Genomic DNA, 16,776 nt, shown 5'->3' on the forward strand with positions numbered 1-16,776 from the left:
AATCAGATCACCGTGCAGGTGCCTATTCTCCAGCAACTGCAATTTGCAGAACTTAAGCCTCTCTTGGTAAGAGGATCCCTTCATTCCCCTCACTTCTCTGTACACGCTCAAGTAAATCTCCATCCTTCCTAAAATGAGGCCTCCAGACCTGTACGCAGTACTCAAGGCGTGGCCTGACCATTGCCTTATACAGAGGGATAATCACCTCCTTTTCCCTGCTAGCAAAATTCCTATATATCATTGACAAAACCCCATGACCTACCCTGGCAGCCTGTCTGCATTGCTCTTAAAACTTCATACCTGCCTGCACAATTACTCCCAGGTCTTTTTCATTTTCTACCACCTTAAGTGTAGTACCACAGAGTTGGTTCATTTCTCTGGGGTTACTTCTACCCATATGCAGTACTTTGCATTTGTCAAGGTTAAACTTCAGTTGCCACTTCTTAGCCCATCTGCCCAAATTATTTAGATCCTGTTGCAGTAGCACACTGCCATTACTGTCATTAACAACCCTGCCAACCTTTGTATCAACTGCAAATGTCAACATTAAGCCTGATATACCTTCATCAATATCATTGATAAATATACAAAACAACAGTGGACCCAACACCGAACCCTGTGAGACTCCACTAATAACATTAGTCCACGAAGAGCAGCACCCATTGATTACCACTCTCTGTCTTCTCCCACTTAACCATCCTTTTATCCATTGTAGCAACTTACCCTTAATACCATTCTGCTCCAATTTGTACAATAGTCTTTCATGTGCAACAGTGTCAAAAGCTTTCCTGAAATCCAAATATATGATATCAAAATTATTTTTTGCATCCAGCTCCACTTTGTAACCACATCATAATATCCTATCAAATTTGTCAGACAAGATTTTCCCTTAACAAACCCATGCTGTGTCTGAATTATTGCTGCAGCCTTGTCTAGATGATCCTGCAATACATCTTTAACCAGTGACTTCATTATTTTAACCGGAACAGAAGTTAAACTAACTGGTCTGTAATTACTCGTGTCACCCTTCGATCCCCCCTTTGTGAATTGGGGATACATTTGCACATCTCCAGTCCGTGGGAACCTACACTGAGTCCAAGGATGCTCTCATAATTATGGCTAAGGGTTTGCTTAGTTGCTTTGCCTCCTCCTTTAATATAACTGGATAGATCCCATCCACCCCAGGTGTTTTTCTTATGTTTAACTTCAACAATTTCTCCTCCACTTTGCTCTCAGTTATTACAAAATCATTAAGTATTCTGCTACAATTTGATAACCTTCTGCCATTTTCAAACCTTAATTCCTCGTGTGTGAATGTAGATGCAAAATACTCATTCAGTTTGTTTGCTATCCGAGCAGGATCATCAACAGTCGAACCATCGATGTCAAGTGGAACAATCAGATTCATCCCCTTCCTTTTAGAGTTTATATAAGTAAAGAAATCCTTGCTGTTTTTCTTAGCATCTTTTGCCAAGGATTTCTCATAATCTGCCTTTGCCTGCCTAACCTCCTTTGTGACCTGATTACAGACTAGCTTATATCTGTCATAGGCTTCTGATAATTTATACGCATACCATGCATTTTTCTTCCCTGTTACGAGTCTCATTAGATAACCATTTAGGCCTAAACCTTGAACAATATTTCTTAATAGGTATGAAACTTTTAGTAGCATCCACGATTAATTCCTTGAATGCTTCCCACTTAGAATTTACTGTTGCTAACATTGTCAGTTTATCCCACTGTACAGAATTTAAAAACTTTCTGAGACCACTGTACTCACCTTTACGGAAGCAAAATCCCTTTCCTTTACCCCTGATGGTAATTATATCTTTAAGTAAATCCCACATCAGTACACTGTGATCACTGCCACCTAGTGGTTCCTTTATCTGCAAATTCTTAATACACGAATGATCACTGCCGATAACCAGGTCAAGAGTATTAATTTCTCTGGTTGCCTCTCGAACATGCTGCTGCAGAAAACAATCATCCAATAAATCCACAAAAGTCTGACTAGTGTGTGAGTGACCAACCCACAAGTTCCAGTCAATATCTGGCAAGTTAAAATCCTCCATTATAAGACATTCCGATTTACTGGCCCACTCTATTTCTCTGTATAATTGTTCATTGTACTCATTCAAGTCATTAGGCCTATAACACACTCCTACTCTTATTTTTGCTTTCGCAGTGCTTATGTCACACCAAACTGACTCAACAGTGCACTGTTCATCTATATCAACTGGGTGCACTTCTTTTGGTTTTATGTTTTTCTTAATTAACAGCATAACTCCTCCTCCCTTTCTATCCTGTCTATCCTTTCTGTACACATTGTACTCCCCAAATTCCAGTTCTGCATTCCTTATATCTGTGTGACACCACATCTCTGCTATCCCAACAATATCCGCCTTTGATGTCTTGACCAACACTTCAAATTCATCAAATTTATTTATTATACTTCTAGCATTGGTATACATGCAAGCATACATATTCCTATTCCTAGTTATCCTAACACATCCCATATACCCACGTATTTCAGGATGACTGCCATCTGTCCCTGAAACCCCCAACACCCCTCACTCCAGGTCGCTACTTATTCTAATAGAAGTTGTGCAAGAATCACGTTTACCTCTGCCTGCAGCTACTGTTAAACTATTAGTCCTTGTATATCCCTTGTATGTAGAAGGTTGATGTTGATCAAAATCTTGAGAAGCAGATTTTATTAAACTTTGAATTTTTTTTTCCGTTCTCTGTTTTTCAACTCGTTTTTTGTCAACATGGAAAGCTTCTTTAGTGGCTTTGAAGGTTTTATTCTTGCACACTTCTCTCGATTTCCCTCAGCTGGAGTTTTAGCCATCTTCGTAATACTTTTATAGGTATTTTTACAATTCAATAGTTAGCAAAATCTGTTTGTAGACTAGTATGATGTCATAACCAAAAACTACTGCAAAAAGTTATTGTTTGTTGAAGTGATTGTTTTATTGTTGAATTCTTGAATCAAAGTCATTTAAATTTTAAGCAATGAAATGGTCTTGTGTGAAAGGATATTCCTTAATAAAATCTGCAGATTTTATTTAGGTCTGCATTTTTTTTGTTCTCCATCTTTTTGAACTCATTTGTTTTCGACATGAGAGGCTTCTTTTATGGCTTTGAAGCTTTTATTCTTGCATAATATTACTACACGCTGCTTACTCTACCGAATCAACATTAGTGACTGAGTTAGTGGCCTTTAGAAAGTGACGTCATTTCCATATCTTAGTATGAACTTACTCTACTGAATAAATGTTAGTGACTGAGTTAGCATTGTTAGCATCATTTAGGAAGTGATGTCAACTGCATCATTTAAAATCTAAAGGCCACCTAATAGGAAGTGATGTAATTTGCTTAATTTAAAATCTAAATGGTCAGCTTTCTTCGTTATCAATCAATTGCATCATTATTGTAGGTGGTAGATGACTTTCATCAACCGGTGAAATACCACCACTTTGCTTATTGGAGGCTTGAAGTGGTGAAACCCTTGTTTAGTCTCTAGAGCAAAGTTTCCGGAATCCCCCGCCCATACTTCTCCTTCAACCAATGCACGGTACTAAGTACTATAGGTTTTGATACCTTTCGTGTTTGGGGTTTTCATAAAAAAAAAAAAAAAAAAAAAAATTCCATTACAAAAACATTTCTTTTCCAATCGATTTTACTCAAGTGCCACCATAGTGTTTTCACATCAAAAATATATATATATATATATGTGCTAGTCTTTTTCCTATGATGCTTTACCATCGTTATGTACATTGTAACCGCTAACCCTAATTTAGTATATAAAGAAAAACGAGTTTTCTGGTTATATGTGTCATTTTAGTTACACCTTTGATATTTCTTTAGTCCTGGAGAATAATGAAAATTTAAGCATTTCAACTTGCATTGAATATAATCTGTTTTTAATTTTAAGGAATTAAAGACAGATTTTACTCTTTGCAGGTTTGAAGTGCTTAAATGTCATTATTCTCCATTTCAATTTATCAGTACACCATGCCACTAAAGAATAACTTGTTCAATCTTATTACCAGTCTCTATGTTATATCAATTTTAACATTATCATTTCTTGTAAAAGCTGCTGCAGAAAACAACTTTGGTGCTGGTTCAGCTCCAAAGTATTCCATGGCCCAAAGCATTACATATACAGGTAGTTCTTGACTTTACGAGTTAATTCATTCCTAGCGCGTGCTCGTAAAGCAGGAATTAATTTCCCATAGACATAAGGTTAAAAATACAGGTTACGTTCTCAATTATGAAATTAAGTAGTTTATGTTTAAACAATGATTGATTTATTGAAAGAAATGAAAATGTAGCCTGCAAAATCAAGCAAATTATAATAATAGAGAATTTATTTACGACTTAAAAATGTTAAAGAATGTTTATTCTTCATCAACTAATTGCACGCTCGTTGATCGCTCATCATTGGCTCAGCACTCATTGGTTTGTTGCACAAGGAGTCGTCGTCCTCAAAAATGTTTCAAGAGGTGTTTCCAAGATAACCTTCTCTTTTAATTATAAATTTCATGATTGCATGCGTAAGCATTTTTTAACGGCACACACAAATTGCAACTAACATGATTCGCATGGAGTAACAAGTTTACAAAGCTTTTTTTAAAAAAAAAAAAAGGTTGTTGTTGTTGTTATTTGGTTTTTAGGAGCATTAGCAACTAAGGCCATATTGCTTTGGGATATGCGGTGGTCATTTCCTGACCTTTTCACATCCTCCGTATTTGGTGGTGACGGGCTCGAACCCCGGTCTAATCAAGAAGCGTGTGCTACGCACTGCTGCTCCTTCCCACCTGGCTAAGGAGACACCAAAAAAAAAAAAAAAGAAAGAAATGAAGAGAAGATTTTGAAAATTTATTTATGTTCTTTATATGATTGAAGCTTTCAGTAAAGGGGAATCACGTTTCATTAGCATTAGTAGAGGCTTATGCAGCATCAGCCAAAAAAAAACTTCCACTTCACCCCTCCATTCGTTCGAAATACCTGTCCAGCTGAGCCTTAAATTTATTTAGGCTATCAATTTCCACAACAAGGAATGGAAGTCTGTTCCACCAACCAACAACCTGCTGGCTAAAGGCAAATTTCCACACATCTATCCTACATCTGTCTTTCCGCAATTTGAATTTATGCCCTCTCAGGTGATTATTCTGAGCGAGAGGAAGAATCCCATCAGCATTGAGCATGCTCAATGCTGATGGCTCAAACCATTCAAGGCTTTATACACCTCTATCAGATCACCTCGCCGGTACCTAGTCTCCAGACACTGTAATTTGCAAAACTTAAGCCTTTCTTCGTAAGAGCAACCCTTTGTTCCATTCGCTAACCTTGTTGCCCTTCTCTGTACTCGTTCCAGCAGCTCTACATCCTTCTTGAAATGAGGCCTCCAGACCTGTATACAGTATTCAAGGTGTGGCCTGACCATTGCCTTATACAAGCGAATAATCACCTCCTTATCCCTGCTAGAAAAATTCCTGTATATCATTGACAAAACACCATGAGCTACTCTTGCAGCTCGTCTGCACTGCTCAGAGAATTTCATATCTGCCTGCACAATTACCCCCAGGTCCTTTTCATTCTCTACAACTTTCAGTGTAGTACCACAGAGTTGATACGTTGCTCTGGGGTTGCTGTTTCCCATATGTAGTACTTTACATTTGTCAATGTTAAACATCATTTGCCACCTCTCAGCCCATCTGCTCAACCTTTCCAGATCCTGTTGCAGCAGCATAGCATCAGTAGTGTTCATCAGTTTGAGCCATCAGCATTGAGCATGCTCAATGCTGATGGCTCAAACCATTCAAGGCTTTATACACCTCTATCAGATCACCTCGCCGGTACCTAGTCTCCAGACACTGTAATTTGCAAAACTTAAGCCTTTCTTCGTAAGAGCAACCCTTTGTTCCATTCGCTAACCTTGTTGCCCTTCTCTGTACTCGTTCCAGCAGCTCTACATCCTTCTTGAAATGAGGCCTCCAGACCTGTATACAGTATTCAAGGTGTGGCCTGACCATTGCCTTATACAAGCGAATAATCACCTCCTTATCCCTGCTAGAAAAATTCCTGTATATCATTGACAAAACACCATGAGCTACTCTTGCAGCTCGTCTGCACTGCTCAGAGAATTTCATATCTGCCTGCACAATTACCCCCAGGTCCCTTTTCATTCTCTACAACTTTCAGTGTAGTACCACAGAGTTGATACGTTGCTCTGGGGTTGCTGTTTCCCATATGTAGTACTTTACATTTGTCAATGTTAAACATCATTTGCCACCTCTCAGCCCATCTGCTCAACCTTTCCAGATCCTGTTGCAGCAGCATAGCATCAGTAGTGTTCTTAACAACCCTGCCAACTTTTGTATCGTCTGCAAACTTGGACATTAAGCTTGATATACCATCATCAGTATTATTTATAAATACAGAAAACAATAATGGACCCAGCACTGAACCCTGAGGGACTCCACTAATAACATTAGTCCACGATGAGCAGTGTCCATTGATTACCACTCTGTCTTCTCCCCCTCAACCACTCCTTTATCCATAACAGCAATTTGCCTCCAATGCCACACTGCTCCAATTTGTGCAGCAGTCTTCCATGTGCAACAGAATCAAAAGCCTTTCTAAGATCCAAGTATATAATATCAAAGTTATTCCCTGCATCCAGTTCTTTTGTGACTGCATCATAGTATCCAATCAAATTGGTCAGGCAAGACTCCCCCTTAACAAAACCATGCTGTGTCCGAGCTATAACTGAAGTCTTGTCTAGATGATCCTGCAGTGCTTCTTTAAACAGTGCCTCCATTAATTTTCCTGGAACAGAAGTTAAACTCACATGTCTATAATTACTTGTGTCAGTCTTTGATCCTCCTTTGTGAATTGGGGTCACATTTGCACATCTCCAGTCTATGGGTACCTCCCCTGAGTCCAAGGAAGCTCTCATAATTATAATTTCACCTAATAACATAAAAAACCACACAATTCCAGCTATCTGTATTTTTGCAAATGCTAGAAGATGAGTTTACTACCAGTTTATAATTGCTTGCAGTAACAGAAAAGCCCAATAAACTGTAAAGTGCAAATTGTTTTTATTGTTTTATGATTGTGACCTCCAGAAATGTGCTTTAGCAAAATATCACAAAGCCATTCAAAATTGGTTCTTAAAACATATGATAACAATGAAAGTGTAGGTGCTTTTTAATGATTTGAATACAGGCAGTTCTCGCTTTACGAGTTCCCGGGTTACGAGTTTTTTTTTTTTTTTTTTCCCAAGTATCAAGTATCAATAAAATCGAAAATATGACCATTAATTGCAAAAAATGAATGGTAAACATTCATAAATACCGCATTCCGTACCACGTGTGTAGCAAATACAATACAGTGTACCCCGCTTTATGATATTAATCAGTTCCAGAGACACCATCGTATCGTTAAAATATCGTAATGTGAACCCAATAACAAATTGTGTTTTTTTAGTAATTCGTTTCAAGATCTCGGAAGTTGAAATTTTCACTGTATAACTAAGCTATTTATCTCTCTAAAATGTCATTTTTAAGGTCACGAGCGTGACCTTATGGCCATATAAAAGGTCCAGAGCATGGTTTGTAAATTGTATTAGTTACCAATTCAAATCATTAAAGTACACTGCACTTTCATCGTTATCATATGTTCCGTTATAAGAATCAATTTTAAACGTCTTTGTGATATTTTTCTAAATCACATTTCTGGAGGTCACGACCATAAAACAATAAAAACAATTCGCACTTTCCGGTTTATTGGGCTTTTCTGTTACTGCAAGCAATTATAAACAGGAAATTATAAATTATAAACTCGATCTTCTTGCATTTGCGAAAATACTGATAGCTGGAATTGTGTAGTTTTTTACGTTATTATGGTGAAATGTGATTCCTCTTTATTGGAACCTTTAATCATATAAAAAACATAAATAAATTTACAGAATGTTCTCTTCATTCCTTGTTTTTTTTTTTTAAGCTTTGTAAACTTGTTACTCCACGCGAATTGTGTTAGTTGCAATTTGTGTGTGCCGTTATGCATGGAATCGTGAAATTTATAATTAAAAGAGAAGATTATCTTGGAAACAAGCGTCTCTTGAAACATTTCTGAAAAAAGACGACTCCTTATGCAACAAACCAACAAGCAAGTGCCGAGCCAGTAATGAGTGATCAACGAGTGTGCATTTAGTCGATGATGATGATGATGAAGAATAAACATTCTTTAACATTTGTAAATCGTAAATAATTTCTCTATTATTATAATTTGCTTGATTTTACAGGCTACGTTGCATTTCTTTGGATAAATCAATCATTGTTTAAACATAAACTAATTAGCTAACTGGTTTCATTGTTGAGAACATAACCCTATTTTTAACTTTGTGTATGGAAATAAATTCCCGCTTTACAAGTGCATGCTCGGAACGAATTAACTTGTGATGTCGACAACTACCTGTATATAACTAATGTTAATGTAACATTAACTTTTAATGGTAACTAATACAATTTACAAACCATGCTAACATCCTTTTAGATGGCCTTAAGGTCACGCTCGTGCCCTTAAAAATTATGTTGTAGAGAGATAAATAGCTTTGTTTTACAGCGAAAGTTTCAACTTCCAAGATCTTGAGACAAATTACCAAAAAACAATATGTTATTGCGTTCGCATTATGATATTTTCACAATACGATGCTGTCTCTGGAACTGGTTAATATCGTAAAGTGGGGTACACTGTATTGTATAGCTACACATGTGGTTCGAAATACGGTATTTATGAATGTTTAAAATACATTTTTTGCAATTAATATTCATATTTTCGATTGTGTTGATTGGGAAAAAAAAACTCATAAACCTGGGAGCTCGTAAAGTGATAACTGCCTGTATCCATATAGAATGAGTATATACTATAAGCTTATCTAAATCAAAACTGTGATATTATTCCTGAATGTACAGCAGTAGTCAGCATCCTTTTTCTTTGTGCATGCCCCTGGAGAGTTGTGTGAACATAGAATGTGCCACTTGGATGGGTGTACGTTCATCGAAATGAGCAATTTGAGTTAGCAATTATACCAGCGACATTCTGGTATAATGCTAACTTGGGAGAAAATATTCTCACATGCCACCTGCTGGCATGCATGTCTGTGGTTACCGATGCCTGATCTACAATCATCAGTAGGAAAACAAAATGCATTTAAAACAGAATGCACGGGAACTCCCTGACTTACGTAAGGATTGCGTTCCGTGGAATGCTACGTAAGTCGGAATTTCCCCCATGCTTGTGCAGCACTCGCAACTGTGCTTGCTGAATTGATTGAATCAAAAAAGAAATGTTCGATGAGCATGTAAATAGAATTATTTATTGTATTTATTCAATTTTTTATCTCATGTGCAGGAAAAATTACAAAAGCGTGCAATTTTAAAAAATTTCAAAATTATAAAATTACAAAAAAAGAGGAGACATCTTCAGCTGATAAATACGCCACTGCAGAGGTTGAGGGCTGTGGAGATTTAGAAGGGGTTAGCCGCTCAATCTTACAGAAGAATATGTTAATGAATGACTGGACGGTGACTTTTTTTTTTCTTTTCATCGTAGATTTCTTTGTAGCAAGCAAGCATATCATCCCTCTGTTCGGAGCAATATGGCCTTAGTTGCTAATGCTCCTAAAAACCAAATAACAAATAAACAACTCCTCTGTTAAGTTTTAAGAATCGTTCGCTGTCAGGATCCATCTTCTCAAACCTTGCCATTGCCATCTCTCTGGTAATGAAGCATCTTGCTCCTCATTTGGTTCATCTTGAGCTTCGTCAGCATTTTCTTCTTTCACTGTCACTGCCTGCAAGTCAATAAGTTCTTTGTTAGATAATTCCTTCTCTTCTTCCTCTATTAACTCCTCCACATCTTTGGCATCAACCTCCAACCGAAGTAGTTCTGCAGCCTTTACAATCTTATCTATAACCTCTTCATATGATTCGTCTTTTTCAAATCCTTCAAAGCCGTTTACGTGCTGTGGGCATATTTTCTTCCATGCGTCATTTAAACAATTTTTATTAATTTCTGCCCAGGCCTTATTAATGTTTAAGACGGCGTGGTAAATATTGTAAGATTTCCAAGTCTCTTAACGTAAAATTTTTCTCATTGTCTACTGCAGACAATGCCTGAGCAAATGTTGTGCATAAATGGTATTCTTTTAAATTTGAAATAACACCTTGATCCATAGGTTGGATGGGTGAAGTCTTGTTTGGCAGTAGAAATATGACTCTTGCGTTCGAATTGAAATCATCTAGATGTGTAGGATATCCAGGAGCATTATCTAATAGAAGCAAAATCTTGAAAGGGACATAGTTGCCTTGACAATATTTTTCAACCTCAAGAATGAAGCAACATTTAAACCAATCCTCAGAGAGAGATATTGTTATCCATGCTCTCTTGTTCGATCGGAAATGCATGGGTAGGGTGGCTTTATTGATGCCCTTAAATGCACGAGGATTTCCAGAATGGTACACAAGCAGTGGCTTTAATCTGTAATCTCCTGCTGCATTAGCCCCAAGCAAGAGCATGGCCCTGTCTTTCCATGCCTTGAAACCTGGCATCGTATTTTCCTCTTTGGCATGTATGTTTCAATCCAGCATTTTTTTCCAATATAGAGCAGTCTCATCAACGTTAAAAATTTGCTGCGTTGTATATCTGCCTTCATCAATAATTTTTTCCAACACATCTCAAAATTTCTCTGCAGCTGCAAAATCGGCACTGGCAACTTCACGGCATACTTTAACATTGTGGAAACCAGCACGATGCTTGAACCTATTAAACCACCAGTTTCTTGCCATGAACTTGGCTTGGCTTGGGGTTCGCGTACTTATCCTTAATATCTTCATAAATACTCAGTGCTTTTGCTTGACTGGCCATTGGACTCAGGGGCACTTGCTTCTGGATCTGATTTTCCATCCATATTATTAATAGTCTTTCTGCCTTCGATATAGCACCAGAACGCTGTTTTGTGATCACTGTTGATCTTTTAACATGTTCTTTTATATGTGGACTATCCCTTAAAATAGTATTCACTGTTGAAGCATCGAGACCTAATTCCCTTGCAATAGATGACAAACTTTGTCCTGCTTCGTACTGCTTAATCATTTTCATCTTCATTTCTAAATCAATTTTGCTTTGTTTCCTGGCACTGCCAGTACTTGCACTTTACGTTGGTCCCTTTCCCTTCATCATTGTAATACCTAAATAGGAATGAAGAGAAGTTTCTGAAAATTTGTTTTTTATATGATTGAATATTTCAGTGAAGTGCAACACATTTCACCATAACTGCATAAAAACCCATACAATTGCATTTATCGTTATTACTGCAAATGCAATAAGATCGAGTTTACTACCTGTTTATAATAGATTGCGCTAACAGAAAAGCCCAATAAACCGGAAAATGGAAATTCTTTTTATTATTTTATGGTCTTAATCTCCAGAAACGTGCTTTAAAAAAATATCACAAAAGCATTCAAAATTGATTCTTATAATGGAAACATATGATGAAAGGATATTGCAATTTCCATTATAAATATGACCTTTTAGAGAGATAAGTAGCTTAGTAACATAGCAAAAATGTCAACTTCCAAGTTGAAAATGGTTTGTTATTGGGTTCACATTATGATTTTTTTAAGTTTGCACCGGCTGGCAAAAACTTACATAAAGTCGAATTTCCGTAAGCCGAGTATTACATAAGTCAGGGAGTTCCTCTACATGCTTTTTTGAATAAGGAGTAGGCAGAATATCTTTCACTCTGTTTCTTTGAGAGAAATCTTCCTGGAGTGATCCAGGAATATTTGTAACTCTTGAAACAAAATATCCCATTTTGTTCCATTCTTGGATGTGTTATTTGATTTGCTGAAAATTCGGTGGCTCCTCTACAAAAGTTTCTGAGAACCTGATTTGGTGACTTAAAAATTTCATTTGGACTATCACTTTCAGAAGGCTCACTTGAAAATTGGCAGCTATAATCATTATGTTCACAGTCTGCAATTGAGATATTACAGAGGTAACAGAACTAGTTTTATAAAAGACATTATCATTACTTGCAACCGAATCATTTTCAGATAAGTGCTCTAATTTTGCTGGGTAATCTAAGTTTTGGAGTGTCAACCTATGATTTGACGTCATTTGTTTCACAAGTAACACAGAATAATGAAAGGGAATTAGCAGCTATACTACAGCATACATATGCTGATGTGCTGAAGAATACTTTTCACTGTCTAAATTAACTATTCATTCTATGCCCATGCATAGAATTGCATTTGCACACGTGTACAAAGCAGTATGATCTAATAACTTTTTAAATGGGTTATTTCAGGCTAATGTGTTGTGGTCATATTAACTAGGTATAACACCACATATCCTTTATTTAAAAAAAAAAAAAAGTACCAATAAACATGTAGAAAGGCAAATATTTATAAAGATACAAACACTTTTAAATGGTCAAGGATCAAATTGACTGCTGTCATACTTCTGGTGTTAAAACATTTGAATGCAAATAAAAACATTCTGCTATCTCCACTATATGAAAAAAGTTCTAAGAATATTATATTCATTTGTTGCTCCTGAGAGTTGATGCCCAGACATAGTTGCTTCTGTACCAAATCAAAGAAACCATAGAATAAAAGGAAACACAATTATGTCTACAGATGACAAGCACATGATCTTTCTATACATCAAGAACATGAATGATAATTTAAGCATTAAAACCTTTAAGCACAATTGCCAAAATGAAAACAGATCTTGTAACTAGTGAATGATGTTTTGTTCTGTTCTTCAGTTTGTTTGTTTGTTACAGTTTTAGTTTGTAGCATGTCAGTTGGTTTTTGGCATTTGACTTAATTTTTCTAAATTTAAATAACACAAAAATTTAGAGCAGTTTTGTGAAATTGCTGTTTAAAGAGCAAATTTTTCATGAAAAATGTGGGAGCATTAAGTATACCAAGAAGCACTGATAGGAAGAATTGCATTCAGATATTTTGCCCAGTCAGAAATGTGCCGTAAATGATGTTCCAGGACTAACCTTCAGTGTAAGTGAATATAGCTTTATCTGTCTCTAGTATTGCTTAATCAACCTGGGATATATATATATATCCTAATTTTTATTATTAGATATTTTTCATTTTATTATTTAGGCATATCCAGATGGTAGTAATAAAGAACGTCGTCGAGCTGCCATTGCCCAAGCACTTGCAGGTGAAGTAAGTGTAGTACCACCATCTCGTCTTTTGGCTTTATTAGCACAGGCTCTCAAATGGCAACAGCATCAAGGTTTACTTCCTCCCGGTAAGAAATTTGTTCCTGATATATGGTCAGAATAACTATTGTTGTTTTTATACAAGGAGGTGATCATTTAATTTGTGGGCTGGTGCAAGATTTTATGTTTGAACTCTCCATAACTGCCACTAGGGGTGCTCTTCCTGATCGCTACTGACTTTTACAGACTCTATGTACAATGCCAGTACTTGTCAAGTTAGTGTTGTGTGAAGAGTTTTTTTAGCCATGTGTCACTGATGATCATTTCATATGATAGTGCTTACAATATTGTGAAAGATCAATTTAAAATGTCAAATCTGTGCCTTGCTGGATTCTACACAATTTGACCCCAGAACAAAAACAGCAGAGTGTGTAAACTTGTGCAAAGAAATGATTGATCATTTTGAAACATATTTTTTTAGAGTCAAAACTTCTTAAATTGAGTAGTGATTTGTGATAAAACTTGGATTTTTCACTATGATCTAGATACAAAACAACAGTCGAGTAAGTGGAAGCATTCTGATTCACCAAGACCTAAGACATTTCAAGCTTCTTATTTTGCTGGCAAACAAATGGTGTTTTTGACATAAAAGGCATTCTTGTTACACATTGTGTGCTTCAACTATGAATAAGGAAGCATACTCTGAGGTTCTCAGAGTCAAACTTCGCTGCACCATTCATGAGAAATGGCAAGAACTTTCTGGTGTGAAGTGATTTCTCCATCCAGACAAAGCCGGGCCCTATACTGCTAATATTGTGCAGCCAGTGATCAGCCATATGTGCCGAGGTTCTGCCACATCCCCCTTATTCACCAGTTTTAGCCCTGTGTGGTTTCTTCCTCTATCACATCTGAAGAAAGCTCTGAAAGGCAAGGCGTCCAATGATAATGCTCGCAGAGCCAAAATGGAAGCACTTCGCAGTCTTTCAAAAAATGGCTTGCAAGAAGCATTTAATGAGTGGGTATGACAGTGGTGAAAGTGTGTGTAAAGTTCAGGGGAGTATTTTGAGAAGAAATCCACAAAAGATTCAGATAATGACAGTTAAGATAAGATCTTGCACCAGTCTGTGAATTAAATGATAAACCCTCGTATTGTGTGGAATTCAGTGTTTTGGTTCAAGTGGCACCATGCCACAACTCCACTATCAGTTCTCTTGTGTTGAGATACAGTTCCCTGTGAATGGCAGAGCATGCAAGTAATGTGTTTTTAATGTCATATGATGGTGGGTTCTGTTCTTCTGTCCTCTCTGCCTAGGTGCCTGTTGAGCACCACATACCTCTAGTCAGGGAGTCTGGCATCATTACTCTGGCTTGTCTGTCCCACAGGTCACATGAGCTTCCCAGGAGGGCCCACACAAAAAAAAAGGAAAAGAAAGGTTCAGTAGGGTTGTGAAAATGGATGAGGACAATTGAAATGAGGAGGGCAGAAGAAAGAGTAAGGAGGTTCAGACAGGCCAGCATATCCCCCTCTAAAATGGGGGGGAGAGGTCTATCTGTCTGTCCGTCCGTCCGTCCGTCCATCTAACAAATGCCTCCTGGAAGGATACTTTCCAAATTAGTGGAAATTGGCATTGCTCAAGATTCTTCACAAATCAGGGAAAAATATATCCGATCCCCGTGCTTACAGACCAATTTCCTTACTTGCTAATCTGGGAAAGTTATATGAACGTCTTCTGGCTCCCAGAATACTAAAGAAATTTGAGGAAAACCAACTATGCTCAAACTGTCAGTTTGGCTTCAAAAAAGGGAGGTCCACCGACGATGCTATTCTTACGGTGATGAACTTTATCCAGAATTCATCTTCTAAATATGTTTTGGCAATTTTTGTGGACTTTGAGGGCGCTTTCGACTCCCTCTGGTGGGAGAGTGCCCTCAGGTCTTTAAGGCTGGCTAAATGTGATAATTATGTGTACAGGGTACTGAGATCATACTTTAATGAGAGATACATCATGGTCAAGGCAAAGCATCTGTCTTACAAGGCCCAGGTTTCGAGAGGATGCCCCCAGGGGTCGGTGTTGGGGCCTCTCCTCTGGAATGCCGTACTAGATCAGTGGCTCACGAAATCACACGAGGATTCTCTAAAGGTGGCCTACGCCGATGATCTCGTGATTGCCATAGAAGGAAGGTCACGTAAGGTATTAGAGGACAAAATTCAACCCATCTTAGATGATTTGGTGGCATGGGCTGACATCAACAAGCTCAAGATATCTCCAAGTAAAACAAATTTCATGACATTTAAAAACCACTTTAATTACGGAAGACCACCAAGAATTCAACTGAATGGTTTACAGATACCTTATGTTCCTCAAAACAAATATCTTGGCATAATTCTTGATGATAAATTAACCTTTCTCCCTCATGTCACCAAACTGAAGGAAAAAATTAGAAATTTTACTGCTTCGGTCATAAGGATCTCCAAAAGAGACTGGGGTTTGAATAAAAAGACCTTGAAACTTTATTATAAAGCAATATTTCTGCCTATAGTTTCGTATGGAGCAGGTATTTGGCACCAGAACGTTGTTAGGGTGAAAATTAAAAACAAGCTACTATCAATTCAAAGGACAATACTTCTGGCACTAAACAATGCCCCTCGTACAGTATCAAACAATGCCCTCCAAATTCTTGGAGGAGAACTGCCTTTAGATTTATTTATCTTATACCGTGGCATGATTTATAAACATAAGAAAGGACTGCAGGTATCTATTATGGGAATTACAACCGACCCAGTTAGTAACTTAAAGACAGAACGGAAAAGATTATGGAGTGAAATGATTAGTATTTGGCAAAGTAGATGGAATGAGTCTGTGCACGGCGAAGTCACAAAGAAGTATATTGAAAATGTTGAGTTTGCTTCTACTCAACCTTCTGTTTCGTGGTTTGCACCAAGCATGTTTACGACGTATTTATTAACAGGCCATGGATCTCTGAGGGCCAAACTTTTCGACAGAGGTTTGGAGCCGGATCCTTTTTGCACCTGTGGTCAAATGGAGGACTGGATCCATGTTTTACTGTTTTGTCCACAATATACAGACCATCGAGTATTGCTACTTAATCAGGTTCCAGGTCTAGCTGAGGACAACGTGAAAATACTAGTTGAGAACAAAACAAACTTTGAGGCTTTCCAGACCTTTGCAGAATCGGTCTTTAAGAAAAGACTTCTACTAAGAACTCAAATCCAAAGTCGAGTATAAATCTGACAGCTGAGCAGTTAATATAAATGTTGGTATCCCATTAAATATAAATAGGATGACTTGTCAGATATGTAAATTGAATTGTATTACTAGGATTTAGAGTCAAAATTCTATTATCTTTTGTACATATGTAAATATTTACTTCGTTTTTTTTTTTTTTTTTTTTTTTTGCTGGTTTCCAGGTTTGGGCAACCTGGGGACGGGATTGCTGGCACCCACCAGTATTGCACTATCTCCGGTGGGTGTGGGATTTGTGCCCATGGC

At 37.4% G+C, this 16,776-nt stretch overlaps 1 protein-coding gene across 1 annotated transcript in view; it reads left to right on the forward strand.

Moving 5' to 3' along the window:
* The window catches only part of Smu1 (Smu1 spliceosomal factor), a 255,576-nt gene that overhangs the window by 77,804 nt on the left and 160,996 nt on the right, over positions 1-16,776 (forward strand). The window contains exon 5 of the mRNA XM_090368767.1: positions 13,203-13,353. Within this exon, the coding sequence (XP_090224893.1) occupies positions 13,203-13,353 (151 nt within the window). The remainder of the gene's footprint in view (positions 1-13,202; positions 13,354-16,776) is intronic.

Source organism: Mastigoproctus giganteus, chromosome 2 (assembly GCF_048544385.1).
Source record: "Mastigoproctus giganteus isolate SK-2022 chromosome 2, ASM4854438v1, whole genome shotgun sequence".
Lineage (NCBI taxonomy): Eukaryota > Metazoa > Arthropoda > Arachnida > Uropygi > Thelyphonidae > Mastigoproctus > Mastigoproctus giganteus.